This window comes from Schistocerca gregaria, chromosome 3 (assembly GCF_023897955.1).
Source record: "Schistocerca gregaria isolate iqSchGreg1 chromosome 3, iqSchGreg1.2, whole genome shotgun sequence".
Taxonomy (NCBI): domain Eukaryota; kingdom Metazoa; phylum Arthropoda; class Insecta; order Orthoptera; family Acrididae; genus Schistocerca; species Schistocerca gregaria.
This window is the reverse complement of record NC_064922.1, coordinates 204,662,063-204,681,284: the sequence shown is the minus strand read 5'-3', so window position 1 is coordinate 204,681,284 and position 19,222 is coordinate 204,662,063. Positions and strand designations below refer to the sequence as shown.

The window sequence follows — 19,222 nt, the reverse complement described above, 5'->3', positions numbered from 1 at the left end:
TGTCAACAATGCACCAAGATAAAGGCACTGTTGGAGAAGAGAAGAATAAAACCTTGATAAAAGCATATTATAATTCCACTAAAGGTGGAATTGATACCATTGATCAAATGGCGCGTATGTACACCTGCAAGAGGGGAACAAAGAGAAGGCCTTTATCTGTATTTTACTCTCTCATCGACATTTGTGCTATCCATGTAACCACCATATTTATTCAGCAACATCCAAGATGGAATGAAAAGAAACACAACAAACGGAAACTTTATCTTCTGCAAGCTGGGATGGAACTAGTGATATTGCAGGTAGAATAAAGAAGTGCCAATGCAAGAGGGTTATCTAACCAAATTGTTCAATCAATAGAGACTGTTCTACAAAAGAAAAACAAAGAAGTGGCCACAGAAGCACGTCAGCCTCCTGCAGGGAAAGGAGGGTGCCATATTTGTGTAAGAGAAGTTAAAACAAAGAAGCAGAAGTATAACAATCTAAGTAAACCAAAACAGTATTGTGGACAGTGTCATAAACGTGTGTAACACACATTCAGAAAAATTGTGAAGTGAGTCTTTTGCCTTGAAGTTGAGGATTCAAAGTAGTCTATTGTATATGAACACATCTGTATTTTGTATTGTAATATGTCAATTTTTTATTCACTCAATCCAATATTTATAACAATTAACAACATTTTCTTCAGTAAACTTATTTAATACCTGTGAGCTCGCCGAACCCACCCCTTAGGCATCCAAGTTAGAAAAAAAGGCTTGGGCGTCCTAGGGTTAAGTTTATGCATGCAACATTAAGACAAGGGAAAAAAAATCATTCTAGGGGTGGCAAAAGATGTAAAAGGCACAACCACCTCAATTCAATTTCATTGAATCTTTGTTTCCCCTCCTCTGATCTCAGCAGAATTTTGCATTTCTTTTTTTTTCTTACAGATAGACTAGTCATTTTATGAAAACATTTTTATGAAGATTTCCTGAGAAAATTCATGAAAACATACGACAGCTGTCATAAGACAGCTTATACTGCCTTACCATGATGATAACATACCTACAACCTCAGCTTTGTCAGTTCACAAGTGTTGTGCCAAAATTTAGATGACTGTCGCACTCTAGCAATTTGACAACTCCCCTCTCCTCCCTAGACCATACGTAACATAACTGTTTCCAGTGCAGAGTCATAAGGAATTATGAAAGCACATAAGATGTGATTGAGGTAAAAAAATGTCTGTTTTGTTGTCTTTGCCCTAGTGCTTGTCAGAAATTCTGTCTAGCAGGGGGAAGGCAGGGGGGGGGGGGGGGGGGGGAGGACAATCATAGCATACAAGAAATCTTTGTTCGTATACAATATACAAATACGGTAACATTCTGGTGGACACCAGAGCACACACTAATAAGGGAAAAAAAGCAAGCTTATAGAAAATCAAGGTGCAAGGGCGCAATAGAGATCTGTGGTGTGGCGCAATAGAGATCTGTGGTGTGCCGTTCGCTGCAAACTTCTGCCTCACTGTTTATTCAGAAAGGCAGGCTTTGATGACAGAAATTATGAAGGGAAGTGAGAAGTAACCAGCTGTGGGCTGTGAAACTAATGACCTGACTGTGGTGATACTCATTGTTGGCTTAGATGACAGATGAAATGGAGCTCATCTGTCTCCATGTAGGACATAGTTCCTTACATATGGTAGCAGTAATACTCACTGCTTGTAATGTATATGGTATATGTACTTTAGAATGTGTCATTTAAGAGAGTATGTATTATATTTTAACTGGATAGTTATATTATAAGTTAATATTTCTTTGTGTTTTCTGAAGTTACACAAACCAGTCTTATTATTAATGGTTACACTTCAGAATTGTAGCACCAATTTTTTTGGACTGAAAGGCATGTCTCTGTATTGAATTTTTACCTTGAGGTCAGTGTCAGTACCAGAGATGTGCACTTTGAGTGCCATATAAATTCCATGTTAACTTACTCCAAACGAATGGTGAGGAATACTGTTCCAAAAAGTTTTTTGTGCTACATGACAAGACTTGTCCACAAACTTGTGTACAAAAGAACTAATGCAGGTCATTGGGTGGAGTGCCTTGACTCAATGATCAAAACAGTCACAATCTGACATCAACTTAATTCCGAAGTTGAAGAAAAATTCTACGTGAAAATTCCTTAGTAGGTGGTATCGGTGTTCAGGGCATGGTGATGGAGAAGATGGATTGCTTATTTGGACTTGGTAATTGCGTGGACAACAACAGTGGTTGTGTAGAAAAATAACTAAAAGTATTTTCCAAACCTACTTGAAGTTAACAATACTTTTTTGTGTGTCTATAAATAACACATCATTTATTAGTATGTGTCTATGATATTCTAAAATGATAATGTTAACATTTTTGGAAATACTGTTTGTAAAATTCACAATCGATATTGCAAGGCTTTGACTGTCATTGCAGTTCATGAACTTTGGAGGCTGTAAATTTTACCTCACACTAGGTTTTTCTCCACTTCATTGTAAGTTACCAGTCTTTGTTATTCAGGACTTAGGCCTCTCATCTGTTCCTGTTACTGGAAGTAAATACCGAAAAAATTCTTTAATAGAATATCAATCCAATACTTTGAAGCAATAAACTGTTGCTACTCGTTAACCAGAAATAATACTTTAGTTGTTGCCTTTTATTTTCTTAATTGTTATTATTTATTCCTACTTGATTGTGTTCTCTGAGTGATGAAAACTGATGTAATCTTATGTTGTAATGGAGTTGTTTATTCTTGCTCTTATTAGTTTACGATCACTTGTAGTTTCAAACTTGTTGAAGACTATTACAAGCTATCCAATACTTCTAATGTCAGAAAAATGCAGTTAGTTTCAGTTTTAGTTCGAGTTGCTCCTTGCCAAGTCCATATTTTACTTGTCTTGTAATGGAAGTACGTGTTATGGACAAACTTGTTGTTCTCAACAAGTTCTACTAATTTGTGGCCTCTTGTTATTTCAGTTACAATGTCCACAGAGTTATTCCCTAGTTTTCATTCTGTTTGTACAATGAATCTACCTTCATAGCCAAGATTATTAAAGCATATCTGTGTGGTGCCGCTTGGCATGGTGGTACACTAGTTTGAATTTGGTGACTGAAAATTTTCAGTGCCAGTATTTGGCTCATCAGGACATGAGAGGTGGTAGCACAACATTCCTGATTAAAAGTCTTTGCTTCACTGTCTTAGATTGAATTCCAAACCTTTCTGCAGTATCTCAGGAAGTGAGGACTTGGCCTGCGTTGACAGTGATCTGTCCAGTGGATGGGAAAGTTCCAGCAGTCGCCTTAGTGCTACTCTAGAGGAATAAGCTATGTGCCGGCACTGAATTTCACCCTCTCCTTTCCCTCCATCCATAACAATACAAACCCAACACAGCACTGGTCAAGCACATAACACAATCATCCACATGACACAGATGCACACTTGATACAACGTAATAGGTCAGAGGAAGATCTTCTCCACTAGGAACTTGCCTAGAATGGTGATGCAGGAGTCCAGAGTCTGGTTCCCTACACTTACTCCCTCAGTATGGGAATACTTTGGCTTTGACATTGACATTGTAGTCCCTTATCATCTTGTAGTGCAATTTTGTGTTTTTTATTATTATCTGTAACTCTTTATAGACATTTTGCATTTCCTCCTCAGAATGTAAGCATGTGGGCCGATAAACGAATTCTGTGATTTATCTTGCTATTCTGTCAGTATTTGTAATGCTGTAATTAATTCCATTATTTAGAATAAAGGCCCTTTTCATTGTCTTTAAATGAAATGCAATATAAGTATTTGCATTTCTAAGGTTCATGTTCTTATTTGTTTACATAAAATTCATATAGAAAGCTACAGTCACAGTGGCGGGTGGGCATGTCCCATATCCTAAAGTCCTTGCTTTTAGATCCTTTAGTCCACTAGTTCCTGATATTCTTTTACTTGGTTTGTATTACAGGCCATCCAGATCTTGCATGGGGGTAACAATTCTATCACTGCCAATATGTGAACAGTTGTAACCCATACAATCTTCACAATAATCCCAGCCCATGCCTGACTGCTTCTAAGTCTCAAATCCTAAGACCAACATAATCACTTCATAGTGTCATGACGAACCAGTAGGGCCCTCAGGTCACTAGTGTTGTATAACAGGCAATCAATTCATGCATGACCTGTAAAACTTTCTAGTCTAGAGGGCTGTAGTCACTGAACATTTGCATTGGGCATTGGTATCTACTCTGCTTGCTCCCCTACATCTGACATCAAGTAGTGTTCACAATATTTAAGTTCCAGTTATATTTCACTATTATTTTTGTTCTTGAATAATTTAAGTTGTGTGAGCAGCACTTATTATGGAACCTTTCCATTTCAGAACACTTTATCAAAAAATTATTTTATGAAGCATAGACGACTGTTGTGGGTCTACATTCTCTGCAACCAAGAAAAGTTAGCAGAAGTTTTATCACATGTTAATGAACATTTGCCAGATGTTTGAAAGTAATTTCCTGTAAGGAGGGTGAGTCTTCCTGGCCACAAGTAACTAGTAAAATGTTTCAGTGCTGTGTGTTGATAGTGTAAAATATGTCACCTGTGATTAGGTGTCCAAGAAACATTTTTGTGTTTCAGTAATATAATTAAATCAATTTAATTGTCATAGTAGAAGTAACATTCTACATTAAAAAAAATTACTCAAAGAAACCCAGTAAATTGTAAGATGCTTTTATTCATGGTGATTTATAAGAGTGTGGAAGTATGTTCTATAGAGCAAAAATGCTCTTGTAGAATTTACAATATATGCTCATCACCTTAAGTGTATGTTAATGTAACGGTGCCCCAATCTGAATATTTTGTAAAAAAAAAAAAAAAAAAAAAAAAAAAAATTATGCTTTGTATGTTCTCACAGAATTTACTATATTAGAGTAAATCAAATAATAAACATTTTATTTTTATGATTCATACTTCACTTATAATAAATTTTCCCTATCCCAGGTACGAAGGGTACAAAAAGTAAAATCTCACACATACTATGAAATGATGATGTAAATAAAATAGAAAGAAACTTCCACATGGGAAAAATATATTAAAAACAAAGATTCCAAGACTTACCAAGCGGGAAAGCGCCGGCAGACAGGCACATGAACAAAACACACAAACACACACACAGAATTACGAGCTTTCGCAACTGGCAGTTGCTTCGTCAGGAAAGAGGGAAGGAGAGGGAAAAATGAAATGATGTGGGTTTTAAGGGAGAGGGTAAGGAGTCATTCCAATCCCGGGAGCGGAAAGACTTCCCTTAGGGGAAAAAAAGGACAGGTGTACACTCGCGCGCACACACACACACACACACACACACACACATCCATCCGCACATACACAGACACAAGCAGACATATTTCAGCTTGTGTCTGTGTATGTGCGGATGGATATGTGATATGTGTGTGTGTGTGTGTGTGTGTGTGTGTGTGTGTGTGTGTGTGTGTGTGTGTGTGTGTGTGCGAGTGTACACCTGTCCTTTTTTTCCCCTAAGGGAAGTCTTTCCGCTCCCGGGATTGGAATGACTCCTTACCCTCTCCTTTAAAACCCACATCCTTTCATTTTTCCCTCTCCTTCCCTCTTTCCTGACGAAGCAACTGCCAGTTGCGAAAGCTCGTAATTCTGTGTGTGTGTTTGTGTGTTTTGTTCATGTGCCTGTCTGCCGGCGCTTTCCCGCTTGGTAAGTCTTGGAATCTTTGTTTTTAATATATACTATGAAATGAGATTGAAAATATGTGTTGTGGTTCCCTTCGACTTACCTTTCTTCCTCTTGATAGAAGAAAAAAATCATTCTTTCACACCTTATGATATTTTTATTTTCGTACAAAATATTTTTATTTACAAATGATTTATATTTTTAAGATGATGTATTGATTTCATTCAAACATTTAGGAAACATTTCTTCCTTTGTAAAGAAAACATACAAGATGTTTCCTGACCAACACAAGCACTGTACAGTCGGGCACCATTTTGCAATTCAGAGTGGAGCGCCAGTATCTCTTCCTCACAGAGCTTTGTACAGACGCAGACCAAAAATTTCATGAAGTAATGATAGTGCATCAGCTTACTAATTGAGATAATAACCTGTTGGCTTCTGTCTTGAGTTCAAACAAATGTTGGCCGAAGGACCTAAGACAGAAGTTGACAGGCGATATGTCGACAAGTGGCCACAAAAGCCTCAACACTTTTGTAATTCGGATACTGTTGCATGATACCAGTCCTGCAGCTGGTTATTGCAGTTGTGTATGGTGGATTGGTTCATCCTGTAACACTCTTTTGTTTCTGGTGTATCATGATTGTATTTATTGGGTATATGAACTTGCAGAATAATAAATATTGTTCTAAAATTGCTTATTAGTTACATAAAGTGTCTGTGTGATGTGAAAACAAGAGTGTGGTGTGCAGTTACTGCAAAATGCATTACTGGACAGATCTTTTTCCACCAAACCATAACCTCTGGTAAGTGTGTGAATAATATACTGCATCCCCCCAGAGTAATAACAAGTAAACCACTGTCAGTGCTCCTTTAACATTATCAAAAGGTATTAATGATAGAAACTACTGACCCATCAGTCTGAAGTGCTAAATGGCACAATGATATTTTCATACTTCTATCCAAGGCCACTCTCAACCTGTATAGTTCAGTATCACTGCATTACTGGAATTATTTTGGGTTCTTAAGTGAAACACACTTCTTATAAAATGTTTACACTGCTCAGTGACAAGTAGTGCACTGTCTTCCCAGTGTTATATTAAGTGTCATTGTTCAATGTGAACAAATTAATATACATTGCTTCTTGCACATGAGAGAAATACTGCAGTACTTTCTCGCACATTTGTTGTGCCTCTGACAGTTATAGTCATTTATATATCACGTCGTTCATAATTTCACCATCTCCTTCATTTCTGATTGTGATATGGATAGGATTGTTGAAATCAATAGGAAAATTCTCTTTGGCTTTGGTTCCTGCTGATGTACTAGCATCTGCGGTACCTGCAAAACGTCAAAACATTGTAAAGATATGTTTTCGTTTCCTGTGGGACATACTTGCACAAGACAATACAAATAAAATATATAACATACATGGAAGGCTTGCATGAAATTGTTTAATAACTGTGGGAATAATGCACATGTACCTGTAAGTTCAGGTACTGTTTGGACACTGAAAAATTTAAAAATAATTTTAGCCTAAAAAAAAAGAAAAAAAAACAACAACATTGGAACTCTTGTTAGGAATGACAGCAAACATATTAGCATTGAAACAGAAAAAGATGATGGTAAATTGCAGATGAAAAGGATAGTAAAACTAGATGTCATAGAGCAACAGTAGTGAAGCAAGGGTAATAATGTGATGAAAAAAGAAAACTGTTTTTAGAGACATCTGTAAACATTTGTATTGCTTAAAAGATTATAAAGATTCAGGTGCATTGCCTTCATTCTTCGTGTAAGTTGCTGTTGAATTTTTTCCTTATAGTAATGCACCAAAAGTGCCACAAATACACATACTATCATATGCTCTTGTGCGACACTGGTCAAGTTTGTTTTCAGGGTTCCTGTAAAAGTCCTCAACAACAAGGGTATGTTGCCCATTAGGAGTGAATAATGATGCATATTAGTGCTATCATATTAACTTGGTTCCTTGGTGGGGTTCATTGGTTCACTGCTTTATTTCCAGATGTACTAATCCTTAATCACCTTGTGAGTACTCCTCGCCCAACTACAGTCATGTGGTCCCATGGACCGCATTCAAGAGGCGGGAAAAATATGTAAAAACCACCATCTAGTACTACTTTTTGCATTTAGTACTACACATTTATTATTTAATCACACATAAATAGTAATAAATGTACAAAATATTAGTTTGATGTTGTGGGAAAGATATTCATATGGTACTCGAAATTCTGATTGAAATTTACAGTGATTGACACAAATTGAAATATTTAATGTAGTTCCTTACTTGAAACTTGATTGTTGCAGGTTAATGTTGAACAGGTAATGTTAAAATTAGTGAATATTCTTGACAATAAAGTACACAGAAAAGATCTGCATTACTGAAAGTAGCCACATTTCGTGTCACTTGCGGCACACGTTACTTGAGCATTCCAAACAAATTGGGACCTTACAGCTCCAATAAAAGTGTCTTGTGTTCCTCCTATTTTTTTGTGGACATATGTGACATGTCTTCTTTCCATCCCTAGGTAGTTTGTCCCCCTTTTCCAAGTCTTCATGGAGATGTACGTCAGCTCCTAGAACTCGACTGATAGAAAATCTCAGTTCTCATAGGAAGTGTTTTCTCATTATTCTTTCGTGCAATGAAGGTTCGATCAGTTCTTTTACCAGAGCTTCCATGAAGTTCATCCTAACTGATGGACAATATATGCATTGATGATATCCGTATCAAGAATGCTGAAAAACACAGCCATGAGCTAGTGTTGTGTACAGTGGCTTGAACAAAATTTAGCGCTCTTTTCATCTGCAGTATGTACACCACCCTTTGCATTATTATAGTGGGCTATAATTACAGGTTTTTCACTTTCTACATCTTCATTGTCGATATAAGAATTACTGCTCTTCCTTTCTTAGGCACATGGTAAAACACTTGAAACCTTATTATTTTTTGTATTGTAACACATGGCCAGTGGTCATGGGAGGCAGAATACTAATACTAATTAATTGCCGCATTAACAAAAATTACTTGCTGCCCTGACATGTTTGTATAATCGTCTTTTGACTTTAGTTTCTTTTTTCCTTTCCTCGCACATTCTTTTTCAGAGCTTGCTTCCTCTCCATTTCATTTATGTTTTGAATTGCTCTTCTATATTGCCAATGTCTTTTTGTTCAGGTATCTTCTTTTTCTGCTTTGTATCTACAATTGTTTTCTCATTTAATTTTTGCTCTCATTTTTCAAACTGGCAGCCTACTACCATTGCACTTGAATATGAATCTTGAGTTGTAGTCCACTATTCTTCTGATTTCACTTCTATGCCGTTCTATGCTACTAGAGGTTTGGGTAACAATATAATGATCGGAGTGAAGGTATGAACATACCAAAAAATTAGAATGAGAATTCAACAGTCACGTAAACAAGAATGAGCTTTAGGACAGTGTCGTCTTTCTGGGGTAACTTCTGATAACCACCTGGTGCAAGATGCTAGCAAGATCAATTTACAGTCTAACGTTGCACAAGATCTTACGCAAAAATTAACCCAAAGTGAACAATCCGCCACAAAGTGTATGAGTAATCCTCCAGTGAACATAATTTCTCAAGCACCAATATATGTGCAGGACAAAAATGAAAGAAATTCCAAGTGGCAGTCGTGGAAGATACTGTGCTCAAATACTGCAAGACACGCTAGGACCACCATACCAGGTAAAAAGCATAGTAAAACCTCGCACTCCGCTTAAATAGGTGATAAAAAAACGCAGAAAATTTGAGAAGCAGCTTCAGTATACGTGATACTTTGATTATAGTGGGGGTTTCTAATGACACAGGAAAACCTCTTGATCTAATGATGAAATATGTGGTAGAACCATTAGAACCAATACTCGCCCCTAATCACAAAATGAATATCATTATCCATCCTATACCCAGGAGATACGATGTTCATAATTTAAATAGTAAAATTAATACTGCAAAACTCCACCTGATACAAGCACTGAATTTAGCAAAACATGTATATATAAAAATTACTGTGAACTTTGAAATAGAGAGACTAGCCAGAAACCACTTCAAAACACATGGTTTCCACCTAAACAAATGTGGCAAGGAGATTATCTGCAATAGACTGGCCTTCCTGCAACTATGGGAGACAATAAGAAACCAAAAGTCAGAAACCATAAACAGATGCTTATAAGCAATTGGATCAAGACAAACAAGATGGGAAATAAAAAGAGTAATAGTGGCCATACTGTGCAAACTGCACTAGACAAATGGGTCACGAAGTCACAGATATGAAACACAAACCCTCTGACCCCTCAAAAAGGTCAGAAACCTGAAAGGATCAATAATGTGGTTAACATTATCGAGGAGACAGCCCTCCAAAACGCCAATGTGATGTGCATGTGGATAGTTTTCAGGAGCACTTGGAAGATGAGTCGGCTGCCAAGGACGACCAACAGAACCAGCACAACTGCTTGGAAGCCAACATATCTGGAATACAGCACAATTTAAACTAAAGGTCAGTGTCACAGTAAATATGACTTCAAGCCCCCTGAGTAAACCCCACTCAGACCTGAAAATCTGTAATCACAATGTTCAATCCTTGAGCAACAAAACTGATGACTTAAGCATTTTGCTGACCAGTTAACTCAGTGATATCTCAGTAATGTGCCTAGCAGAGCACTGGCCCGGCACTGATGTAGTTAAGTTAATCTCACTACCAGATTTCAAATTGTGCGAACACTACTCCAGATCAAATGATGGACATGGTGGGGTTGCCATCTTCATAAAACAACACATTAAATATAGCCCACTTCCTACCCTAAAGGAAATAGGAACAGACAAGACCTTTGAATGTGCAGCCATAAAGCTTACAGATCTAAATCTAATTGTAGCTACAATTTCCTGTCCCCCCTTTAGTAGTATTAATGATTTTCTGTTACAAATGGACTTGTTTCTATCCAAAATAAGTCAGTGGAAACAGGATGGGATTATATGTGGTGACTTTAATATAGACTTTCTCACCCATAACAGAAACAGGGAGACATTGATTAACATTGCAAAAACTTATTATCTGCATGGCCTTGTAAACAAGCCCACTAGAATAACGCCAACATCCAAGACAGCTCTAGATCAAGTTTTTGCAAATAGAAATAAACTTAACTCAACACTAGAAGTATACAATGCAAGATTCAGTGACCACCAAGCTGTCATTCTAAAGTTCGATGTTAGCAAAGATACCTAAAACACAGTTCCACCTAAAACTTAACAAAGGTTTTTCACTCAAGATAACTTGAACAAGCTAAATACCCTCCTCAGTAAAGAAAAGTGGACAGAGATGTATGCAGCCAATGACGTCAACATGAAATTCAACATATTTCTTGACAAAATGAACTCTTTCAACAATTTCTTTACAAGCAAAGCTGAAAAACTGGTCAAAAATAATCCTAACACAAACTACCGACCACCAAACCAAAAATATCACACAGGTGCAGAGTCAATTTTCATTACCAAAGTCACTGAAAATTATGTTGCAGAAGCCCTCAGAGAGTTAAAAAAAATCATATTCAGCTGGAATTGATGGTATCCTAGCAGCTGTAATCAAATTGTGTACACACAATTGCTGAACTATTAACTCACCTTGGTGACTGTTCTTTCCAGGCAGGTACTTACCCTAAATCTATGAAACTTTCTAAAGTAATTCCTGTCTTCAAAAAAGGTGATGATAAAGATATGAATAACTACAGGCCTATCTCAATCTCATCCTGCTTTTCTAAAGTTTTTGAAAAAATAATGTACAAAAACTGATGGACTCCATTGGGGGGGGGGAGGTGGGGGGGGGGGGGGGGGAGATTGCTAAGTTTAGAACAACATGGGTTCAGAAGCAACAAATCTACTGAAGCTAAGCAACCCATATCTGGCATATTTCTGGATCTGTCAAGGGCTTTTGACACTGTTGACCACAAAATATTGCTGGAAAACATAGAACACTATGGTATCAGAGGAATTTCAAACAACTGGATTACTTCATGCCTAACCAGTTGGATGCAGAGAGTCAGCATGAAACACACTGATAGACAAACCAACTCAAAAACCGAAATCCTATCAAGTAATAAAACTGTAAAGCAAGGTGTACCATAGGCTCAGTATTGGGACCTCTACTTTTCCTCCTGTATATTAATGACTTGAGCCTGAATGTAGATTCACACAAAACAATAATATTTGCTGATGATACAACTGTACTTCTCAAAGGGAAGAATACAGAGGCTGTGCAAAAAACTGTGAACTTGGCCACTGAACAGCTCAGCAACTGGGCTAAAATCAACAGATTAACTATCAACACCAAAAAGACAGCTTCCATGAATTTTCACAACTCTAAATGCAAATTCCTCTCAGCCACTTGTCACTATAAATAACCAGCCAATAGATACTGACACTGTTTTCAAATTCCTTAGTCTGGGATTCAACATAACCCATAACCTGAAATGGATCACACCTACAGGATAGGTAAATGCCAGAATTACTATTGGCTGTTATGCATTGAGTGTACTGAAATCATGTGCCAGCCTGAAAACATTAACCAGCACATACTGTGCTTCCATACCAGCCCACCCAAAATATGGTGTGATATTCTGGGGAAATTCTCCAACTGCCCTGAGCACATTCAAAATACAGAAGAGAGCAATGAGGATTGTTACTGGGAGCAAACCCATCTTCAGAAAGTTGGAAATCCTTACTCTGCCTTGCCAATACATTCTCAAGACTCTAAAATTTTTCAGAAACTACATTGTGCTAACTGCCTCCAGGGTTGTAAAAAATAATGAATTACATAAACACACTAGGAAAAACTCAAATCTGCATGTTTTACGTACAAATAGTCAACTGTGTAAAAAGGGAGCTATCCACGTGGGCCTCCAACTGTTCAACAATTTTTCCACTAGTATTAAGTCCATTGAAAACAATATAAAATTTAGCGAAGCCATGAAGTCATATTTGTTGTGTCACTGTTTTTACTCTATAAATGAATACTTAGAACAGTAATCTTGCTGTTTGTGTTAAATTCAAAACATTGAGCAATTGGAGTGAAGTAGACTTAACCAATCTTTGCAATATAATCATTAGGATACTATATGTTAATATATTTTAACAATGTTAACTGATATTTTCCGACATCTGCAACACACTGTGTTCCATCAGATCACATGGAATAAATAAACCTTATTAAGCTCACCAGAGAAATTCAGTGTTGATATAATTTGCTTCAGTGTAGCATGATCTAGAATACTTTTTACTTTAAATGAATTTTGTGTTGAAGAACGTTTTGACCGACTCAGCAGTGGCAGTGTGTATTCAAATTCTGGTAAAGGAATGTCATCAGGCCCAAAATCCTGAAAATAAATTCACATTTCAATCAGTGTAAACTATTACCTCATGAAAACATAACATGCAGTTAGAATTTAAAAAATCAACACATCAATTTAAAATGATTATCATAGTTCTATGCATGTGCATAGTAAAGATTACTAATTTAAGAAATATTTTCTATTTGTGTGATGCTTAAACAAAAATAGTTTACTGATTACAACTATAGCTTAAATATAAGCTCATCTTAAGACCACTGTGAAATAATAACACGAAGTATTACTACAGACACTAACATCAAAAAATGTAACACTGTCAGTCTTTTTTTAGTTGAGACTCCTCAAGAGGAAAGAATGTAAAATTAAGTGAAGGATTTTGTTACTTGCAATTACTTAGCTAGGATGTTCCATAGCAGGGTATGTGAAAAGGCAACAGATGATTGGACAGTGACTGAATGTTGACAGAAACCATTTGGGAATGGAGTATGCAAATGATTGGAAGTCATTTGGTTGTAAAAAAAGCAAATAGAATCACATGTATTTAGTAGGTTTTTCCAGAGACAGTTAAATCCACCAGAAAGGAGTAATCAAACAATGGAAAATCCAGGATGGAATGTAACAATATTATGAAAATGAATTTTGCCACTTACCATATAGTGGAGATGCTGAGTCGCAGGTAGGCACAACAAAAAGACTGTCACAATAAAAGCTTTTGGCCAACAAGGCCTTTGTCAGAATAAAACACACACACGACACGCAAACCCAAACACAATTTGTGTGTGTCTCCATAAATATGTATTCGACAAAGGCCTTGTTGGCCTAAAGCCTATATTGTGACAGTCTTTTTGTTGTGCGTATCTGCAACTCAGAAAGGAGTGAGTATTACAAGATGAAAAGTTTGCACTACAGATTGCCTCAAATGCAACTCCAAGCGCCCTTTAAACTGGGTGTATCTAACTCCTGCTTTTTCTGAATTTGTAACTACATAAATAGGATGATGCCTTAATAAGAAATGGAACATGATTCTACCTCCTGCCACATCTCAAAATCTGAAAATAAATTAAGTGGACAAGTATAACACACAGTTAAAAGAAAATAAACCGTAACAGTAACAAAAAACCAGAATGGGAAAATGAATCTCTAGTTATAGGCGATTCCTCGCTCAAAAATGTGGTAGTGCTCTATTCCACCATAGGCATTCGGCTAGGAATTACGGCACACCATGTGAACAAACAGTTCAACAACATATTACTTTCAGCAGACTATTGTAGCAAGAATCACAAAGGAATCTTAATATACATAGGCAGGCATTCTCTTAGAAGCAGCATTGAAGAGGACATTGTTAGTGAAAGAAAAAACTTTGTAATATTTGCAAGTAGTCTGTGCTGAACGTCAAGAATGGTAATGAGTGGCATTGTCTACAGAAGATCCATCATGATCAGTATACAAGTGTATTATTAACCTTGGTGTAAACAAAAACCATTGCAATTTTAAAAGCTGTGTTTATGAATCTGAATAAGTTCTTACACAATAAATAATTGGGTGAAGACAGTTTATGTTTAAACATGTTAGGATCCGAGATGCTTACTAAAGTGTTCGCTGACATGTGTATAATTCTAAATAGTAGGGGAAACTTATATAGAAGGGTGGGACATTATACAGTGTTTAGCAGTGGAAACAGTAAGATTAAAAAGCCCCCCCCCCCCCCCCCCCGTAAAATGTATGCTCAAAACCATAAATAGCAAATGAAACATTGACTTACAGATGATGATATTAAAATTGTTAATAAAATTGAATGTTTCGAAATAGCTAACAGCTTTCATTGTGTTGAGGCTTCATTCTGATTTTAAAAAATGAAATAAGAAATGATTTTAATTATCTGAATAAAGAGCATATTTTTGAAAACCAGGATTAAAAAAAAAAAAAACTTTGGCGTCAAAGTAAACTTCCCATAAAGCTCAAGTGTAAATGTACAGCCAATAACCTGTATTGATAATGCTTCAAGATGTTTATATAAATTTTGCTTAGATTTAGGAATCACTAACCACTCTACATTATTCACAAAACTCAAAGGAGCTTAACACAGAAATTTCATGCAGCAATGTCATACAAAATGGATCACCATGGGGAAAAAAAATCAGATAGATTTAGTAATCAGTTAAGAGAGAATGAACTTACTTTTGACAGCTATATCTCAAATAGTAATAACTGTGAAAAATTTTAAGTAGCGTTCTTGAAATATTCAATGAAACCTTTCCACTTAGAATTATGTGCAACATATTGACTATTAAATGTAAATGGATTTCAAAAGTATAAAAATTTCTTGTGCCAGAAAAAGGCAACTCTGTAGTGAACTGGGATGTAACTGAAATAGGTACTTTATTGAGTATGTCATATGTTATTAAACTATATTTAGAACAGTTATGGAGGCAGCCAAACAAATGGCAAACATTAAGTTCATTTTACAACATAAAACTAAGAAGAACGTGTTGTGGTCTGTTGTCAAATGATTGTTAGTCATTATTGTTAGTAGTAATGAAATAGCTAGGATCAAACTAGATTATAAATTTATTGCAAACCCAGTTCAAATATGTGTGTGTTTAATTGGATTTTTCCATAAGTATAGGAAAGATAGATCGAGCAGAGTATCAGAGTAACGTTAATCCCATTTGGGTATCACCAAAAAGCTGAGTCTTTCAGATTCTAAAAAAGTTTCAATAAAAAAAACATGAAACATGTTATACTATCATTAAAAGACAAAAACTGTGCTGAGCGGGAACAGTTACCAACTAAAGTGATCATAATAGCACTCCCCTTAACTTAAATAAGTAACTAATCTGTTTGACAGTGCTACTTGAAGTATGCAGAAGTTAGACCTCTGTTCAAGAAAGGATCAAACTGTCATTCTATTTGGCCAGTTCCATCAAAAGTGTTGGAGAAAGTACCTGCAATCCAGAATCAAAATTTTGTTGTGAAAAGTGACGTTATTTTAAGTAACTACTTTGAATTCCATGCTGATGGGGAAAAAAAAAAATCGAATGCTACTGTGCCTTCGCTTGACCTTGGAAAACCTAAATAGGTGGAAACTGAATATAGAAAGAACACATATGATACATTTCAAAACCAAACATCCAAATTGAATGTAGCTTAAAATAAAGCAGAAAAATCAATGTATGGAAGAAGTTGTAGTAATGAAATTCCTTGGACTACATGTGAACAAGAATTTAAGCTGGAATATGTATATTGATTTCTTATCAAATAAATTTAGTAATTTTGTATTTGCAGTTCAAATACTAGCAAGGGCTACTGGTGTGAGTACACAAACAACAGCGTATCATAGTTATTTTGAATGTGCCATTAGGTATGTTACAGTATCTACAGAATGGTGGAAAAACTGGTAGAAGCAGACCTTGGAGGAGATCAATTTGAATTCCGGAGAAATGTAGGAACACACAAGGCAATAGTGACCTACAACTTATACTAGAAGATAGGTTAAGGAAAGACAAACCTACATTTGTAGACTTCGAGAAAGCTTTTGACAATGTTGACTGGAATACTCTCTTTCAAATTCTGAAGGTAACCAGGGGTAAAATACAGGGATCAAAAGGCTCTTTACAATTTTTACAGAAACCTGACAGCAGTTATAAGAGTCGAGGGGCACGAAAGGGAAACAATGGTTGAGAAGATAGTGACACAGGGTTGTAGCCTATCCCGATGTTATTCAATCTATACAATGAACAAGCAGTAAAGGAAACAAAAGAAAAATTTGGAGTAGAAATTAAAGTTCAGGAAGAAGAAACAAAAACTTCGAGGTTTGCAGATGACATTGTAATTCTGTTAGAGACAGCAGAGGACTTGGATGAGTAGTTGAACGGAATGGACAGTGGTTTGAAAGGAGGATATAAGATGAACTTCAACAAAAGCAAAACAAGTATAGTAGAATGTAGTCGAATTAAAACAGGTGATGCTGAGGGAATCAGATTAGGAAACGAGACACTTAAAGTAATAGGTGAGTTTTGCTTTTGGGTAGCAAAATAACTTATGTTGGCCGAAGTAGAGAGGGTATAAAATATAGAAACGGATTGGCAAGAAAAGCATTTCTAAAGAAAAGAAATTTAACATCGATTATAGATTTTAAGTGTTAGGAAGTCTTTTTTTGAAGGTGTTTGTCTGGAGTGTAGCCACATGTGGAAGTGAACAATGGACAATAAACAATTTTTATAAAAAGAAAAGAAACTTTTGAAATGTTATGCTACAGAAGAATGCTGAAGATTAGATGGGTTGATCACATAACTAATGAGGAGGTACTTGACAGAATTTGTAAGACAAGGAATTTGCTGCACAATGTGACCAAAGCAAGGGATTGTTTGGCAGGACATATTCTGAGACATCAAGAGATTGCCAGTTAAGCATTCCAGCGAAGTGTGGGTGGTAAAAATAGTAGATGGGAACAAAGAGATGAATTCAGCAAGCAGATGCAGAAAGATGTAGATTGCTGCAGCTATTCGAAGAAGCAGCACCTCGTGCAATAGAGATTAGCATGGAGAGCCACATCAAACCAGTCTTCTGGCTGAAGACAACAACAACAACAACATGGTATAGTTTTGTGGGGAAGTTCAAATATGATGTCTCAAATACTAAAGCTGCAGAAGAAAACTGTCGGATATGTGTTATCTCACAGCAAAAAGAAGCTTGCCTCCCATTATGTCCGAAACTACAAACCCCAACTGTTCTCTCCCTGTATATTTACTGCATTATAATCTTGTTACACAGCAAACAAAAATTATTTGAGGAGAATCATTTTATCCTTACGTACATCAGAAACAAAGATAATTTTAAGCTGCCCACACACCAACTGAAATTATATACACAGGCTCCACAATATATGTGGATGAAAATAAATAATAAATTAATAAGGAAGAACATTCTTAATATTAAGAATGCAGCAGATTCTATGAGCAGAAATGCTATTATTTGATAGAATAATTCATGGAGGATGAAATGATAATTTGAGGTAGGGGTAACTTTATACTGGGGTTCAAATGGGAGAGCAATGTGTAAAATATGACTTTAAGCAAGTCAAGATCACTTAGCCTCTCCTGCTCAGATCCATCTCTCACCTCCAAGATGGTGAATCCCTAGAAGCAAAGCAACCCTGCGGAAGATTGTGTGCCCAACTCCAGTGGAGAATAGGGTCAGGGCGGACGAAAAAAGGAAAAATGTCCTCTGACGAATAGGGTGTTGTGCTGTGGGCTAATAACAAATACCCGGGAAAAAAGTCTTATGACTGCTGAAAGAAATGTAATCAGCCAGACCTTAAGGTAAAGATATGGCAAAGTGACAAAGAATACGAGAACTGGATCCTGGCATGTACAGATGTTATGTATAGAATTGGAGTCCTTGGAAGCCTAATTGGAATAGTGAAAACATATGTGGTGGATGTCATGGCCTTTGCAAGAGATGAGACAGACTGGTCAGGGTACATTCAAGAAACAGAAGTGTACTACAGGAAACACACATTAGTGTGATAGTTACAGTTCAATCAAATCATTGAAAAACTAGTGATAGAGTGTGAAGCAATAAGTCCAAGAATATGTTATATTTCTTTAACTACAGTTTCTTAAATGCACATGCCCTTGCTAATTAGACGGATACTTTCTATGGGGACGTGGCACCAGCTTATCGACAGTGCTTTAAAAAAAAACAGCATAAAGATGGTGATAGAATGTATGAAAGCTAAGGTACGGCAAGAGTGGGTATTCTCCCCAGTCGTTGGTAAATACAGCCTCAATGAAGAGAGTAAGAACGGTGGACTCCACCTGATGAATTCTGCAGCATCCTTAAAATGACAGATTCTAGCACATGGTTCCGGCAGGAGAATATTCTTAATGTGGCTTGGGTGTCAGGAGATGACAATACCAGGAACTAAATTGATCATATATTAATAGATACCAGACATATCTCTAATGCATTGAACTACTGTAGATCTGAAGGTGCTAATATGGACTCAAATCATTACCTCCTCATAGCAAAAATAAGACGGAGAATTTCAGTTGCACAAAGTTAAAGAAGAAATGCAAAATAAGTACATCATCTCATGATTTAAGGAACTAAGGAAAGCTTAACACTTAGCTGTTAATTTGGAAAATAGATTGTGACAGGAATCCT

General features: G+C 36.4%; 2 protein-coding genes across 5 annotated transcripts in view; one reads left to right on the top strand and one right to left on the bottom strand.

Annotated features, from left to right (window-relative positions):
* Window positions 1–4,949, top strand: part of LOC126354037 (uncharacterized) — a 119,573-nt gene extending 114,624 nt beyond the window's left edge. For all 4 annotated transcript variants that reach the window (XM_050003379.1, XM_050003378.1, XM_050003380.1 and 1 more), the window contains exon 11: window positions 4,373–4,949. In XM_050003379.1, coding sequence (XP_049859336.1) covers window positions 4,373–4,495 — 123 coding nt within the window. In that variant the 3' untranslated portion in view covers window positions 4,496–4,949. The remainder of the gene's footprint in view (window positions 1–4,372) is intronic.
* Window positions 4,950–5,748: 799 nt separating this feature from the next.
* Window positions 5,749–19,222, bottom strand: part of LOC126354035 (A disintegrin and metalloproteinase with thrombospondin motifs 7-like) — a 423,933-nt gene continuing 410,459 nt past the window's right edge. The window contains exons 17-18 of the mRNA XM_050003371.1: window positions 12,925–13,081; window positions 5,749–7,027 (exon numbers count right to left, since the gene is read on the bottom strand). Of these exons, the coding sequence (XP_049859328.1) occupies window positions 6,894–7,027; window positions 12,925–13,081 (291 nt within the window). The 3' untranslated portion in view covers window positions 5,749–6,893. The remainder of the gene's footprint in view (window positions 7,028–12,924; window positions 13,082–19,222) is intronic.